This window comes from Cupressus sempervirens, chromosome 7 (genome assembly GCF_028749045.1).
Source record: "Cupressus sempervirens isolate cs-2001-9-10 chromosome 7, ASM2874904v1, whole genome shotgun sequence".
Taxonomy (NCBI): domain Eukaryota; kingdom Viridiplantae; phylum Streptophyta; class Pinopsida; order Cupressales; family Cupressaceae; genus Cupressus; species Cupressus sempervirens.
This window is the reverse complement of record NC_143124.1, coordinates 215,236,859-215,254,863: the sequence shown is the minus strand read 5'-3', so window position 1 is coordinate 215,254,863 and position 18,005 is coordinate 215,236,859. Positions and strand designations below refer to the sequence as shown.

The 18,005-nt window shown below is 35.3% G+C and overlaps 1 protein-coding gene across 1 annotated transcript; it reads left to right on the top strand.

The window, feature by feature from the left end:
- Positions 1–8,714: 8,714 nt before the first annotated feature.
- LOC149546254 (putative disease resistance protein RPP1) lies at positions 8,715–13,440 on the top strand. The gene is made up of 5 exons (XM_089791106.1): positions 8,715–9,584; positions 9,712–10,798; positions 10,954–11,292; positions 11,384–12,664; positions 12,751–13,440. Exons 1-5 carry the CDS (start codon positions 8,848–8,850, stop codon positions 13,186–13,188), a joined length of 3,882 nt encoding a protein of 1,293 aa, XP_089647232.1. The 5' UTR covers positions 8,715–8,847; the 3' UTR covers positions 13,189–13,440.
- Positions 13,441–18,005: the final 4,565 nt, after the last annotated feature.

Here is an 18,005-nt window from a genome sequence, read left to right as displayed (position 1 = left end):
TCTCTCTCTCTCTTCTCCTCTCTCTCTCTCTCTCCCTCTCCCATCCCTCTACCATTTCCTACTCTCTCTACCTCTCTCCCCTCTCTCATTCTTGACTCTCTCTCTTTCACACACACACACACACCCATCCCCCCTCTCTCCTCTTCCATCCCCTGCTTTTTCTCTCACTTGCTCTTCCTCTCCCACTCCCTCTCCACTTCCTACTCTCTCTCTCTCTCTCTCGCCTCTCACTCTCTCCTCTCCACTCTCTCTCTCTCTCTGCTACCCCTCTAGTCTCTCTTAAATTTTCACACTCTCTCCTATCCCCTACTCTCTCTCTCTCTCTCTCTCTCTCTCTCTCTCTCTCTCTCTCTCTCGCTCTCTCTCTCTCTCTCTTTCTCTCTTACACACATTTCTATTCCCCCCTGTCTCCCCCTCTCCCACTCCCTCTCCCATTGCCTACTCTCTCTTCCATCCCCTACTCTCTCTTGAGCTACTTTGTCTTCCCCCTCTCCCATTCCATACTCTCTCTCTTTCACACACATGCACTCCCATCCTCCTCTCTCTCAAGTTCTTCCTCTCCCACTCTGTCTCCCATCGCCTACTCTCTCTCTCTCCCATCCCCTACTCTTAATCTCTCTCTCCCAACCTGTACTCTCTCTCACACTTCCTCTCTCTCCCATCCCCTACTTTAAATCTCTTTCCCCCATCCCGCACTCTCTCTTTTCCACCCCTACTCTCTCTCACACTTCCTCTCTTTGCCACCCCTACTCTCTCTCTCTCTCTCTCTCTCTCTCTCTCTCATCCTATACTCTCTTTGCCACCCCTACTCTTTCTCACTTTCTCTCTCCCATCCTGTACTCTCTCCCCTCTCCTATCCCCTACTTTCTCTCTATCTCTTTCACGCACACGCATAGCCATTCCCCTATCCCCTCCCCCACCTATTTCTCTTTTGCAACTTACATCTTAATAGTGCGTGTGCCCTATAGTGCGTACGCGCTATTTAGAACTGAGGTTTAAATAGCATGTGCATGCTATAGCACGTGCATGCTATAAGGCACACACGCTATTTAAACCTTAATCAAACCCAAGCCTAAGGCTTGGTTTTGCCTTGGAGATCCAACCCAAAGGTTTGGATTTGATGAACAGCCCTGAGACGTGTTTTCCAGCAAACATACAAACAATGATTATTTTTTCTTTTGTGCTCCCCTTCAAGATTTTTCATGGTTGGGTATCGATAAGATTAGGTTACATAGCATTATAGGTCTCTGTGTTAGCTATCTAACCATATAATTTATTTTTAATTTGAACTATTTCAAGCCTTTCATCTATAATTTCTTTTGAATGTATGTTCATTTTTTGTTAAAAACCACCACGTACTAATTGGGCTATAGATTTTAGCTCGTTCATCGAATTTTGTAACAACTTAGTTTTTTAGAAACTAGACTCCATTCTACACACTTTGAAAAAAAAAAGTTTTGATTTTAGATTAGTTTTCAATTATTCTAGGGGCAGCACACAGATATTTCACATTTTTGGGATGTGTCTAGTTAAAAAAAATACACATTATAAAATTACCCAAAAAAATTGGGAAAAACTACATAGTGTTAAGTAACTTTTGACTAGAGAGATTAAAAATTTTCAAAAAAAAAAGTTAAAATTTTAGGGGGGCCACACTTTGTACTGTGTTATGTTTTTTTGGAATAAACAGTACCACTTTTTGTGGCCCCCTTTTTTGAGGAGCTAAAACTAAACCATTTTGAAAAAAAATTAGTAGTTTAGAAACTAGATTCAAAGGACTACGACTTTTTTTTTGTCATATCTGAAAATTTTGAGCGTAACTATCTTCAAATTCTTGTTGAAGTTCAAAATTTGCAGATTTCAGGAAAAAGGTGTCGACTTATACCCCCCTTTTGGCACCACAACTTTGTGTACTTACCCATTATTATATTAATTTATCTCATATAATAATAAACACATAACTATATCTCATAGGTTTATCCAACTAAAGCTACCACACATTAACAGTTTTGAAGGTCGAAAACCCTAAAATTTCAATAGTAATGGAGGCAAAAACAATCTTATGAAATATTACCAGGCGTTAATTTCTTTGGCCTTAGTGGGGCATGTAGGTGCAGTCTAAAACTTGGAGGAATTAGGGTTGAAAATGGCTGTTTTGATTGTTGTGTGCAGATTCTTGGAGTTGATTGTTTGAGAGTAGATATAGTAGCTTCAACCTAATCAAAGCACTTGGGAATTTATAAGCTTGTATTATACTTATTCAAAAAGGGATGGTCTTGGGTCGAGTGGGCCAGGGTCTATTTGTAAGTTGGAAGCGATTGCTATCATTATGACTTGGGTTCGTGCCTTCCTGAGTTTGTAGCCCGATGGTCATGCTTGGTTGTTAAGCATGTTACTCCTGGTAGACATTGGATGCCTTGAATTATTTTCCATTTCTAGGGTACCTTGCAAAATATACTACTAGTAATTGCTTTGTTTTGTAGCTTGGCTGTCTGAATCAGAACTTAATTATGATGGCGTGACATAGGGGAAACAAAATTTAATGCGTAAGGTCAAGTTGTTTGCGAACACGACAAGTAATGAATTTATGTGGAAATAGTCTTGTCGTGTTTAGTACTATTGTAAGCTTCCTTGCAACTTTCTGTCACGTTTGATTAATGAATTCAGTTACACGCCAAATGCAAAAAAGTTACCTGAGTTCAGATGTTGTGTTTCCAATCTTTTTATGGTCTCTAGGATTTAGAAAAATGTTAACTACTGGTGGAGCTATGTTTAAATTTGACACTTGATTTTGTTGATGTTTAATTATAAGATATTTATTATGAGGATTCATAATTTGGGTGAGAAATCTTTACAAAGGAGGCTCACAAAAATTTGAGTTTATATACAATAAGGGCACAACTTCAACCGGATTTTTCATTTTTCCTCTTTTTAGTTAATGTCACAATGACCTGGTCCGATAAATGAGAACCAAAAAAAAAAAGAAATCCCCTCTTTCCCTTCGAAATCTAACAAGTTAATTACAAGTTAGTATAACTGACACAAATTTTCAAAAATTGTAATATTCAATATTTATTTTTGAAATTAGTTGTATATTTTTTGGAATTGGTGTCTAAAATCCCACACGATCATTTCAGAAATCTTCTGAATATAAATTTCATTACAAATCTACTATTCACCTACCCATTTGCTCTGAATCATTTATCAAAACTTCTACTCTAAACATAAAGCCACAATTTCTAAAACACAAGTGAAATAAAATTACGCTCACACATAAAACCAAAATATAAAAGGCTTTCCATATAATTTGTTGGAAATCTCATTATGAGATTGACATTGCCAAATTTATCTGAAAAGAGAATGATTCCAGAAACAATATGTTGTATTATCTAGTGGAATATCAAAGAGCACATTCTTTTTTTTTAGAGCATATTCTTTGCTTTTTAAATCATATTCTTTCAACTTTATCCATTGAGATGTTATTTATGTCTCAATGCACTCTTTCAAGCTCTTCCATTGCTGTTATTATCACTCGGTAGACTTAAAAGTGTTAAATGAATTTTACCCTGTTCTTCCATTTGTATTGTTATCAGCTAACATATTTTCCTTCTGGAATATCAAGTCTAACGATTTATCTACAATGTCAAATTGTTTTTCACGTGATATTTTTTCAACAAATTATGTGCGTTGTTTAAAAAATTAATATTAATATAAATATTAACTTTTTAACATATTTCAACATGAACTTTAAAATAGTTTATTTTATTATATGAATTTTTAAAAAAATATAAAAAAACTTAGTATTGATTATTAATTAATTATGTTTTATAATATTTATTATATCATCAGTATTAAGTTTTTATCTGTATTTAGGTTCTTCCTATTGATCTATTGTCATAATATAAAAAAGAATAAATAAATCATACATATTAAATTGAAAAATTCAATTGTAGTAATGTTTATTATTATATACTTATATCACTAATTTATTGTCATCTAACAAATCTATATTTCTTTTCAATACCTTCATCTATATTTCTATATATAAGTGAAGCTTCAATTTTCTCTTTCTTTATTTTTACATATAAAATTTATATTTATTTTATTCTAAAAGCAAAAAAATTAAATTAAAAAAATCTCTGATTTTTATAAGCGCTTTAATTATATTGTATTATATTATTTTTAACATTTGCATATAAATATTATATATTAACTAATGGAATCTCTACAAGACTTTCTAAAGATATTTTTTCTCTACAAAAATCTATTTTTTACTACACAATTTCTATATAAAAAATAGATTATTTAAAAAAGTTAAATAAAATAGCAATTTCTATAAAGGACTAAATTATTTTAGAAAGAGAAATAATAGAATAGTTAGTTGATATTAAAATAATAGAAATTCAAATTTTATGATTTAAATATTTAGTTATTTTTTATTATATTTAATATTCAAAGGTTATTTTAATTCTTTCTTATATAATTTTAGTAAATTCTAAGAATTTAAGCAAAAAATATTTTATCGCTTTTCAACTTTGAGCAATAACAATATCACTCATTTGAAATTACTTCTTATTGTATTTGTATTTTTAATCTACCTTTGTATTATATTTCTCTGTTTTCTTTATTAGCAATAATTGTTTCATTTATACATGCACAGGTTAAGCAATATCGTTCAACTCTAAAGGCTCCTTTCAAAAAATACTAAGACAAATACTATGTGATAGGTATGAAAGTATCTATTTTCATTCAATAGTTTCTCATTCCTCCTATAAATATTTCTAAGTTTTTTGTATCAAAGTAAGCATTATGAAGTAAGAAATGATTTTAGCTTTTTAGTAGAACTCTCATTCATTTGAATCTTGCTAGAATTAGTCTTCAAAGTATACAAATGTAATATAAAAAAATGATGATTTATATTTTAATCTAAATTAGATTACTAATCATAATCAAAAGGAGATGTATGATACAGGTAATAATAATCATAGGCAAATATAGGATATAGGAATGTGATTCTAATCGACAATGGATATGGATATTGTATGTTAATAATTCAATTTTTGAATTCATTCTTCTTTTTCCTCTTTGTATCTAGTATTTAATTTAATCGAACAAATGATGTTTCAATCATGTAGCTTGCAAACACTTTATGCATAGAAACAGTAGGAGCTGATTGGAATTCTTTTCCATTATTGCTAGGGATTATTTGCGAATCAATTTCAATACAACATCTACAGGTAATAGTGCTTTATATGTTTGTATGTGGATAAAATGGCAGATTGCAAACATGTTAGAAGTTATGGCCATACAAACCAAACAATAGAAAATATTTCAAAAATTATAAATGTAGAAAACTATGAAACCTGAACAGAAGTTCCAGAATTTGACATTGACACTGTTCTAGAAAAAGAAGGATTATGTAGAGTAAATTCATTCAAATACATAGTTGGAGATTGTTTATTCGAATCCTTCCAATACTTGCTTGGTAACAAGTATACATCAATTCAAGTATGAAAAGGAACCACTGAATACTTTATGGCTTGTTTGCAAAGAGGCGAAAAGGACGCTATTGACTCATACAACCTTGAATTGAATGCGCAAACATTATATGAACTGCATAAAGTTACAAATGTTACATCATATTTGCACATAATGCAATTATCTGCGAATTCAGCTGTAGGCAATACTGAAATTGGACTATGGGGCAATGCATTCTGCAATCATTGGTTATCAAAATGGTTGAATATACAAGTATGTGTCTGGTCACTAACCAAATGCAAGAAGTACTTGCACTTCAATAGCATATCGCATACAGAACCATATTCATTACTTTTCAACGACACTAATCCACTCCATGGACATTTTGAGCCTCTTCTGCATTGTAGATTCAATTATAGAAATGACCAGGCAGAAGAATAGTTCAAGAATATATCAAGAGATAAACAAACCACAAAACTTTGCCAAATACAATTACCAACGATTGAAAAGAACAATACTACTGAAAGAATATCACTTCGTACTACAAAAAAATTGATTAGAGACAATAATCAAATTGATGAAATTTTTTTTTTCAATGCATTCAAAAATCAAACAAAAATTGCCCCAAACTACAAAAAAAGGAAACATCCACCTCAACAAAGGAAAAAAAATATTATCACCAATGCAACTGTTCAAAAAAAAAATTCAAGACACACCAAAATACTCATGTAGTATTTGTCAATTATTGTGTTTCAAAAAAGACATTAGAGCATTTCAGATTGAACAAAAATTGACCTACCATAAACTAGTCCAACCACCTATCAATATGCTAACAAATTACATTTGTCACAAATGCAATGTTGCATTAAAACAATCAACTCTTCCTACATATGCTACACCGCATATTATTAGAATGAGTGATGCAATGCAATATGCTAAAATGTTAACACTATTGGAAGAGCATCTTGTTTCACTATGAATTGCTTTTGCACAAATATGGGAGCTTGGATACAAAAGATCTCAATTTGGCATAATTGGTTCCATCATTAATGTTCTCGTTGACACAAACATTGTTCAAAGAGCTTTTCCTGTATCTACAACTAATACAACAAGAGTTGCAGTTTCCTTGAAAAGACGTTTAGAATATAAAAATGTCTTCCAAAAAGGCATGGTATGTCCAACAATTATCATGCAAGCTCTTCAAGAATTGACAAAAACAACATTATATAGAATGCAAAATCTAAAACTCAATGACAACTGGAAACAAGCTATCCAAATAGATACAAACACTATTAACCAAAATGAACCGTCCACAACTGACTTTGAGTCAGATAGTGATGGTGAACAAGGACCATGTCAAACTTTGGTACATGGCTTCACTGAATCTATTAACATACATAAAATGCAAGACAAGTTGATTGAAGTTGCACCTGCCCAAGACCAATATCCTATTGGAATATTCCAAGACAAATATGCTGAAGAAATGAATTTTCCAATTTTGTTCTTTGGTAACCCATGTGACAATGATATCACTAAAAATTTCAGTTACCAAAAAATAGTGCTATGGGAATTGATTTGTGTACCATACAACTAACCTCTTCTTTAAAACAATTAAAATACTTATACAACAAGTGATGTCCACAATGTGGATAAGAATTCGAAAGGGCCAACTAAAAGGAAGAAAGCTACTAGCAAAAGAAGTCAAGCATAAACTAAATCCAGAGAAAATATTAAAGTCAGATATAGGTTATGTTGACTTTAAAAAAATACGCATATCTCCTGATTACACACAATACCTTAAAAAGAATGTCTTTGCAATGATACGACAACTAGGACCACCTACTTTCTTCCTCACATTTACCAGTGCTGAATAGAACTGGTCTGAACTACAAATGACATTGCAAGAACTACATGCAAACCATTATTCAACAAATAGACAAGACTTCGTTACAGAAAATGACACAAATGTCTAACACTTCATCAAATCTGCATACTCAAGGAGATAACAGAACAGGTATATTTCAACACTCAAACCCAAGGTCTACTAGATAAGAAGCTTACAATTTACCTCTATGTTAGGCTCTTGCCTAAAACTGTTACTGCTTATGTTTCTTACAAAATTTATAAGAGAAAAATAACTGTTTATTGAATTGTGCTTTTGGTTTTTGTAATTGCAGTTGAAGATGCATATGTTTTCTTGATTAATTGGCTGGAAAGCGCTATAGAGAACTATGCAAATCTGTCACTTTGAAAACTGCAAAATTACTTGGCTGAATTAATGAGTCCAAAATTAAAAAGTCTTGATTATCATGTGCATCTTGGAGTCCATATATTAATGATTGCAACACCTCATGAACACAACAACAATACCTGTACCATTCATGAACACCAACACTTTTTTCAGCCAATATAGGCATCAACATCTTTACTATTTGCAAAAAACAACATATCAACTATTAAGATAAAGTATAATATTCACTCATCGGTTGTGCATACAAACTTAATGTTATTCAACTGAAAAGAAAGTGTTTTCCACAAGCTAGAGCATGAACTTAATGTTATTTAGCTTAGCTCCTATCAAGAATACCAGTTATAAAACAAATGTTTGTGTAAATCATGGATAAGTTCAACATACATAGAAACTGTCCAACAAAGAATGCTACATATGGTTGCTTCAGGTTAACAGTTTTTATGTTCATTCACCTATAACTAGTCCCATAGCTCGTGCTACCTCCAATTTTTATGCCCCTGAATATTCACCTTGTAATTAAATGATTCATTTTAAAAGAAAGGCTTATTGTATACATGTCAACAAGTATCATTTAAAAAAAAAGGCTTATTGTATGGTAAATGTTCTTTACATTCTTTCATTTTAATTTACCATGATACTATAATGTCTACTTATATATTCTTCTAAAGCTTTAATTAATATATATCATTAGAGTTATAAAATTTAATAATAATATACTAATTATAATTTGCTATTTAAAATTAGCTTGGTACTATAATACTATAGTTTTCTCACTATTAGTGATCTGTTATAACTATTAAATTAAATAAGCTACTTCATTCACCGTGAAACCACAAAGACAAAGACTCTGGCGCAAGCGCCCCTTGTTGTAATTGATGTGACATACTACGGCACTACATGATAGTGATAGGCGCATCGGATTCCCTACGAATGCCACCTGCTTCAATTGACAATGTGTATTTCGCTCACCCACTAATATGTTCGACTTAATTTCCATTGTGTCTCTCGGAAGGCATTTCCTCTCGTAATACAAGACTGCAATCAGGTTTCTCGACAAGAACCCTGACTGCGTTGGTTTATCACGCGTTCTTTTTCTGTGGAAGATTAATCCAAACTCCATGGCATCTACTTCAGATTTTAACACGGGGCGTCAGCCACGAAGCTGTGAGGACAAAAATGCTCCTCAAGCTATTCCAGCAGCTACATCTACTCCTGCTAGTGCTACATACTCAGTGGTAAGCCTATTTTCTTTCTGCTTTGAATGGTGTTCTCACTTGTTTTCTACGCGTTTAGATCGTTCCAATTCCATGCCATCCGCGTCTCCTGCAATTAGTCAATCAGAGAATGAGCTCACAAATGCTTTTCAAGACATGGCACCATATCCAACCACTTCTCGTGCAGCCATGAAAAAGCTGCCCTACGATGTATTTATTAATCATCGTGGCCCCGATACGAAAAAGAGCCTTGCAATCCCTCTATACAATACCTTAAATGGTATGGGCTTAAGGGTTTTTCTCGACTCAGAAGAGCTTGAGTTAGGGGATTCCTTACCCAAGGAATTAGAAGAAGCAATGCGCAGTGCTTCCCTTCATCTAGCTATATTTTCCAAGGATTATGCCCAATCCCCTTGGTGTTTGGCAGAGCTTGCATTCATGCTGAGAACTCGCACACAAATTGTACCTATTTTCTACTATATTCAACCCTATGATGTCCAAAACATTGAAAAAGGAGTCTTTGCTAAAGCATTTTCTCGGCACGAAGAGAAGCAGAGGCACACGCCAGAGAAGCTTCAGGAGTGGAGGACTGCACTCTCCAACGTTCCCTATGAAAATGCTCTCATTGTTAATACCAAGGAGTGAGTACCGAATTTCCTTACCCTTTTTGAATCACTTTTCTTCCGATTTCATTAAAAAAAACTGGTCCTTTTTATTCTGTATAAATTGAAGTCAGTGTCTGGTTTTTCTGCTGTTGCATATGTCTAGTGAGGAGGTGGAGCTGCCCAAGAAGATTGTTAATTGTGTTTTGAAAGTAATAGAAAATGTGCCGTTTGTGGTTGCCAAACATCCAATCGGTTTGGATCAAGTTCTAAAAGACTTTGAAATGACAATTCAATTTGCTGAAAAGCATCAGCCTGTGCATGTTGTGGGATTATGGGGCATGGGTGGCTCCGGAAAAACTACTCTTGCCAAACAATTTTTCAACAATAAATATAAAACTGTGGAAAAATCTGGTTTCTTATTTGATGTTAGAGAGGCTGCTGAGAAAAGTTTACTGCATAATAAGCAGAAAGAACTACTGGAGGCGCTTGGTCTCAAAGATGCCCGAGTGGACAATATAGAAGTGGGTAGGGATATGATTGCTAGCCAATCGAGATCTGTCCGAGTATTGATTGTAGTGGATGATGTGAATAATGTGGAACAATTGGATGCACTGTTGCCCAACAAGGACAATTTTGGGAGGGGTAGTTTGATCATAGTCACCACAAGGGAACTTGAAGTTCTTAGATCTTGCGGTATTTCTACCGTTTATAAAATGAAAACATTGGATCCACGTCATGCCGAACAACTTTTTTGTTGGCATGCGTTCTTACAATCCTCACCACTTCCAGGGTTTGAGTCATTAGTAAGAGACTTCATAAATGTTTGTGGTGGGCTACCGTTATCTCTGAAAGTTTTTGGGGCACAATTATATGGCAATTCCAGTAAACATTATTGGAAGCAACAATTGGATAAGATCTCCAGAATACTTCCCAAAAATGTGAAAGAAAGATTAAAAGTAAGTTATGATGCTCTAGGTCATGAAGAGAGGGAAATATTCTTAGATATTGCATGCTTCTTTATTGGAGAGGAGAAAACTTTGGTCCTTAGTGTCTGGGATGCATCTGGTTGGAATGGTCTACTGAGGTGGGAAAGGCTTGTCAATAAATGTCTTGTTGAACTCAATGATGATGGTGAGCGAATAAGAATGCATGATCATCTAAGAGATTTGGGAAGAGAAATAGCAAATCAACAGTCACCATATCGACTATGGTTTTCACATCAGACTATTAAAGTTTATAATGAAATACAGGTGAGACTAACAATTTATTTGATTGTCTTATTAATCAATGGCATGACAGCAGCTTAATGTATCTATTTGTTTCCTTGCTTCAAGGATTTATACTATCTTGATTTAATGTATATACCAGTTTGATTTGATTTATTTATATTTTGTGAATTGACAAGAGAATTCTCATTCGAGGAATAGCGTCTACAACAGCTGGATCCAGAATTGGGTTTGAGGAATTTCCTCGATGCTTGCCGAGCGGGAAGGTCGTGGTTAACACAAATGGAGGACTTTGTGAGCTCACACCATCTGCACTTGGAATAAAGGTTTTTCAGGTGGCAGGAAGTTACTACAATGAAATAATTGGTGATATATCAAGGGAGTTGTTATGGCTTCGGTGCGTTGTTGTTGGGCATAGAAATCTTAGCTCATTTAGTTCACTGGAAAATTTGAGGGTATTAGAACTCCATGAAAAAGGTGATAGCCAATTAGAAGAACTATGGCAGACAGACAGTGATGTAAGCATCTTGATTTTAGGCTGTTTTAAAGCTTTATTCCCATATTCTTGTAATTTATGTTTCTGTTAATCTCATTGAAAATTTTCTGCAGGCTCCAGTGCAGTTAAGAGGGCTGACTATATCATATTGTTATAAGTTCAGGAGATTTCCAAATTCAATAGGTTGTCTAAGTCATTTGAAAAAACTAGTCCTTAATAGCGCAAGTTCTCTGAGGGATCTACCGACAGAATTTTGTCTTTTGAGATCGCTAGAGCACCTGGAATTAATTTGGTGTGTGGAGCTATCTTCGCTTCCCAACAGTTTTGGCGATTTGAAAAACCTGAAACATGTGAGTTTGGAGGGGTGTGAGATGTTGAGATCGTTGCCAGCCTCTTTTAAGGAGTTGATAGTCCTACAACATCTTGACCTGAATGAGTGTGAAAAACTAACCTTCCAGTTAGATATTATGGAAGAAATGACAAAGCTGGAGTATGTGAACCTTTCTGAGTGCAAGCGATTGGGGGTATTGCCTTGTGACATCACAAATCAGGAATCATTGAGGGAGCTCGACTTGCGGAGTTGCAGAAGGTTATGGCAGCTACCAGTCAACATTGGTCAACTGAGAAAGTTACAGATAATGAACATAGGGAGTGAGCTGCTGACAAGTTTGCCGAACTCTCTTGGAGATTTGTCATCTTTGACTGAACTTCGCATTGAAACATGTCCCGAGCTGGAGAGTTTACCGGAGTCTGTAGGTTGTCTTAAACAATTAGAACGTTTGTATATAATATTTTCAGGAGTGAAATCTTTACCGGAATCAATTAGGCAACTGAATAATCTTCAAACACTTGTCATAGGCAACTGCCCAATGAGTGAATTGAACCTGGGGACGGGTCCGTTTCCTCCTTCGTTGTGCAACCTTGCGTGGATGTCGCTGTCGGCAATACAAGTGTCCAGCATTTCTATATCCCCGGATTGCTGCCCTGTTCTTGAGACTCTTCGAATTAGAAATATTGACAATCTCACCGAGGTAGAAGTTTTACCAACTTCAGTCAAGGACTTGGATTTGCTGGGGTGTAAAATTTTGAGGAACATCAGAGGCATAGTTGGTTTGGTAAACATTCAAAAGCTGAAAATAGACAGGTGCCCTGAGTTGGATGCGCTTCCCAGTTTTGCAGAATCAGTTTCTCTCCAAGAATTTGTTCTCCTAGATTGCTACAGAGTTCAGAGAATACATGGTCTGGAATGTTGCAAAGCATTGGAGGAGTTGAGAGCAGATACCAGGTGGGAGATACAGGGTATAGACAGGTTAGACAGGTTGGAAAGATTGAGTAGTGTAAAACTCAGAGCAAATAGGAGGTCGGCTGTTGAAGATTGCATTCAAAGTATTCAGGTACTAATGGTTTTCAAGAATTTCAAATATTTATTATCTTTGGTTTGTTGTGGTGTGGCTAATGTTGATATGAAAGGGGTTTGCAGAAATGGCCCGGAGAAATATCAGTATGTACGCGTGCTGTTGGTGATGCTGCCACACTTGTAAGCTCTTTCGTCTTTCCAACACCTTCTGTTGCTGACTCTTTCGCCAATCAGGAAATATCCTCCGAACCAAAATTGGTGCCGAAACTATTCCCCAATGTTGGCGCTGTTATTGTATGTTTTGTTATCAACTGTATGACTCCACGTATGCAGTTGCAAGTATCTTCCATAAATGATGATGTATTTTCAACCCAAGTGGAGGAGGGTAAATGGTTCTGGTTAGGTCTCTTCACACAACGTTCCAGGTCTCATTCAGCAAAGGAGTACAAAATAGAGAGATTTTCAGGCGAAGGTGAAGTGGAAAAAGGATTGCTTGTCATTGGAGAAGAGCAAAGACTTTTCGAGGCTTTTCGCAGTTTATGGTCGCTTTTAGCAAATTGATATATCGTAGAAGCAAAATGAATTGATTTTATTAATCATTTGCATTCTTCCCTTGTAGTTAATTTTAAATGTTGTATTTCTCTCAATCTCATCAGTGTGACAATTTCCATATAGTCAAAGTCGGCACAAACAGTGTTGGACAGCATTCTCATTCCTGTGATAGTTTTCAGTTTTTGGTTTTGGATTACAAATCTTCTTTGGTGTTTTGTATAAAAGAAGATATTTCTGCTGGAAACAAGTCATTTCTGATTATAGGTGGACTGATTCTAAATGGGGCAGTACTTACAGTGATATCGTATTTTAATAATAAATAGGTGGTAACTAATTTAAAACAAAAATGGTAAACTAAATTTTACAGTCAAGTTAAATCAGCAGCTCCAAACATTCTAACCGTGGTTTTAGTAATAAGTTTTTAAACGGAAGGTGGATTGGTCTTAAAAGAGTTAGTAAGGGTATTACAAGAATAAATGGAAAGTTTTGAGTAGATTTGCATCTTAGTTGATCCATAAAAAACTCAACATGATATTAGAGCTCAGCTAAGATTTCAAAGCATTCAATAGAGTGAGGGGATGGTAGAAATAAGGTAAACCTGGTATGAAAATTGTTAGATTTGAAAGGTTCATTGGCAGAGCAATCCAACGCTAAATGAAAATTCTTAGATTTTGATTCTCACTGATATATGAAAAGGTCAAATTTCATAATTGTTTATCTAAACTAGAACGAGTAAAATCTGCTGACCCTGATTCAAATTGCTTTTCGAAACAAATAAAATTTGAAAATCAAAACTGACTGATTCTATATCGAAGGAAATATTCTACACTGCAGATGCGTTGTGTATATGGTCATGACCTGTTTTCTTTCCGATTTTAATTGGAATGATTGCTGGGTAAGGGAGTATTTTCGAATTTTATAACGGGAAAAATGACTTATGGCTGGGAATTGTGAACAGAGTGACCATTTATCTTAGAGAGTTCAGATCAAAGTCGTAATACAGGAATTTAGTACGAAGAGGCGATTTGAGGTGCAACTAAATAAATTATTTCCTTAGCCACCGAAAACATGTGATGCAGTTTGCTTGTTTTTGGACTTTTAATGATCTTCATACATTAATTAAATTCTCCACACCAAGAGGTTGCGACTAGCCAGGTAGCCATAGATGAGAAACCGCTGGTGTCAATCTGTGTCATCGATGGTGACACAAAAAACTCTGAGAAGAAGTATCATCTCCAACTCATTTTTCAACGTTGAATTTCTTTTTAAAGTGTAGTTTCTAATTCTCTTCATCGCCATCTACTGACCACTAGAAAAAGCTCCTCTGTGATTAACTGTCAATATAGAATAGAGCACAAAGAACAATAGCAAAACAGAGAGAGGCAGGGCAATAAGAACATGATTGAAAAGAGCAGGTTAGTACACTGAAAAATATGTATTAACAGCAGAGTACTACAACTTTCTTATTACATTCAACTTTAAGAGGGCAGCTTCATTTATAATCTCTATGGAGCCCTCTAGAGGTGGAAGTAAGAAAAAAAACACTGTAGTCATCCTTGCAGCACAGTAAAGAGAACTCCAGAATTACATATTAAATGCCCACCTACAATACTGTTGATTTGACAAAATAAATATTATTCTATCACTGCTCATAATGTTTATATCACTTCTCATAATGTTTATTTGGAGAGAGTAAAAACCTCTTCAAGTTGTAATAGATCTCTCAGCTAGGCAAACTTGGAAAAAGACGGGTAAAAATTTATTAAGACGAAAAGAAATACAACAAGGAGCTCGATCCTGAGCAACAAGATCATCAAATTCTTGCACCATCTCAAAGGAAAGTTGCCCCCTATCCATAATATTCCAACCCGGATCATCACTAGAAGCCCATTTGGCTAAACAATCAGCAGCTTTGTTCCATTCACGAGGAATATAAGTGAACCCAATGAACTGAAAAGAGGTAGAAAAGAGAATAATCTGATTAACAACAGTGGCCAACTGCCAACTAACATCCTCAAGCTCCTGCGAGGAATGCAAGTTCACCACCACTTGGGAATCAGACTCACAGATAATCTTACTCCATCCCCGCAAGCAACACTATTCCATTACATATAAAATAGCCCGTGCTTCTATGAGATTGTTAGTGTAATCACCTTTATGAACTGAGAAAAAGAATTTAACATCACCATAATTGCAACGAGCCACTCCCCCAATACTAGCAGGGCCTGAATTCCCTCGGGAAGAACCATTAGTGTTAATTTTTAGAACTCCACAGAGAGGAGTCCAATACCCATCCCGATTCACTCAACCTGTCCTCTGATGCTAAAGATGGCTGGATAGAAGGAAACCTTTGAGTTGCAACCCCATCCTGAAGATGAAAATTGAAGCGATTGCATATAGCAAGATCAATCGGATCCATACCCTCATCTAGCTTACACTTCACTTGAATAGTTTCCTGAAGAGAATGTGAGATCTTCCCCCAAAGATGCAAAACACCAAGCTGAACATCTTAGAAGATTCGACGATTCCTCTCCAGCAAGATATGCCAAAGCATGAATGATGGGCCAGCAATCCAAGCAGCATGGAGAGGAGAAGACTTGGAGGGAGCATTGCCCAAGCGGGCCCAGAACTCAAGCAAAGAGGAAGCATGCCTATAAGAGCAATCCCAAGAACTCCACCAAAGGTGTCATAGCTAAATAGAATAGGAGCAATGGAAGAACAAATGAGAGATAGAATCCTCCCCATTACCACACAAAACACAATAAGAGGGGCCCTGAAATCCACGTTTACAAAGATTATCCCACATAAGACAGCGGTTGTGAGCCACTAGCCACATGAAAAAATTGCACTTGGACCAAGAAACTTTATTCTAGACTTGCTTCCACCATGGGACCTCAGCATCCCCAAATAATTGTCTAGTTATCTCCTGATACCTAGCAGAGACATGATATTTACCAGACAAGGTACCTCCCCAAGCCAAAACATTTGGACCTAGCAAAGAGGAACACTCTCTAGAGGCCAGAATCTAAGAAAGCTCCTGACAATCCACATCTGTGCCTCCAAGAGGCCACTCAGAAGAATGCTTCCATCTATAACCAACAATAGGACCCAATTGATAAGGAGTCTTGTAATGAGCCACTTTATCCCATCCAGCGACACAATAGACAATACTTTCGTATATATATCAGCAACTTGATCTTCTATTACACAAAATTGTAGCCCCATTTCTTCAATTTCAATTAGATCTCAAACAAAATGATGATGCACTTCTATATCCTTTGCCTTGGCATGATATACTAGATTTTTTGCAAGTTTAATAGCACTTTGATTGTCACAAAATATTGTAGTCCGAGAGTTTTGTGGATGGTGTAATTCTTCAAGTAATTGCCTAAGCCACAATGCTTCATGGGATGCCTTTGATGAGCCAATATAATCAGCCCCTGTAGATGAAAACAACATTGCTGATTGATTCTTGTTGCTCCAAGAGATTGCACCTGATCCAAGATGAAAGATGTACCTATAAGTTGATTTTCTATCATCAATGTCAACTGCATAATTATAATCTGTAGACCCAACTAGAGTAGGCTCTCCTCCATATTTGTATTCAATGTCAAGACGGCAAGTACATTTAATGTATCTTTATATTCTTTTCGCTTCTTTCCAATGTTAATGTGTGGATCTACCATGTACGTAGATACAATACCAATTGCGTATACAATTTAAGATACAAAAGATTTTCGAAAAGCTTCCTATTCAATTTGTCATCCACCTTTTGAGTTAAGTTGGCACTCAACTTTAATCCTACTTCACAAGGTGTATTAGATGGTTTACAATCACTCATATATTAAATATCTTTAGTACATAAAGAGCATATTAAGTTTGAGAAAGCATGATCCTTCCTTCGTCTTGTCATATTTGTATACCCAAAAAAAAGTGTATTAACCCAAAATCTATTATTTCAAAAACTTGTTTGAGTTGATCCTTAGTTATCTCAATGTTATGTGTGTGATATCCTGTAATAATCAAGTCATTTACATATAAGACAATGATAACAACTTTGTCATCAATACTTTTTAGATACACATTTGGATCAACTTTACTTCTTTTAAACCCCACATCTAGAAAGTACTTGTTTATTTTTTAGTACCATGCCCTTGCTACTTCCTTAACACCATATAATGATTCCTTAATATGTACACCAAATTTTCTTCACCATATTTGATAAATCCTGGTGGTTGTTGCATCTAAAATTCTTCATTTAAGTCGCCACAAAAGAACACATTTTTTACATCCATTTGAAAATTCTTCCAACCAAACTTTGTAGCTAAAGCAACTATTGTACAAATGGAAGTCATTTTACCTACTAGAGAAAAAGATTCAGTATAGTCTATACCTTCTATTTGTAAGAAACCTTTAGCCACTAACCTTTCTTTGTATTTTTCAATAGCTCCATCTGCCATGAACTTGGTTCTATAGGTCCACTTGCAACCAACCACATTTTCCCCTTCTGGAAGTGTTGTTAATTCCCATGTTCTATTTTATTATTATTAAAGAGTTGTATTCTTCTTGCATAGCCACTTCCCATTCATCTTTTCCTTTTTCTTCTTCATATGTTCTTGGAGTGTCAAACCACATCACTTTAGTCATAAGAACATATTTAGCAAATATGTTTCTAAGACCTTCTTAATAGATTTCTTGAAGACTTCTAGTTATTCATGGATTTTCATTGTCACTTTCACTTGATTCTTCAACTTGTGTTTCTTCTCTTGTAGAAGATTGCACAGCTTGACTTTGACCATTGGTAGAAGTAGACTTCTTTTCTTCAA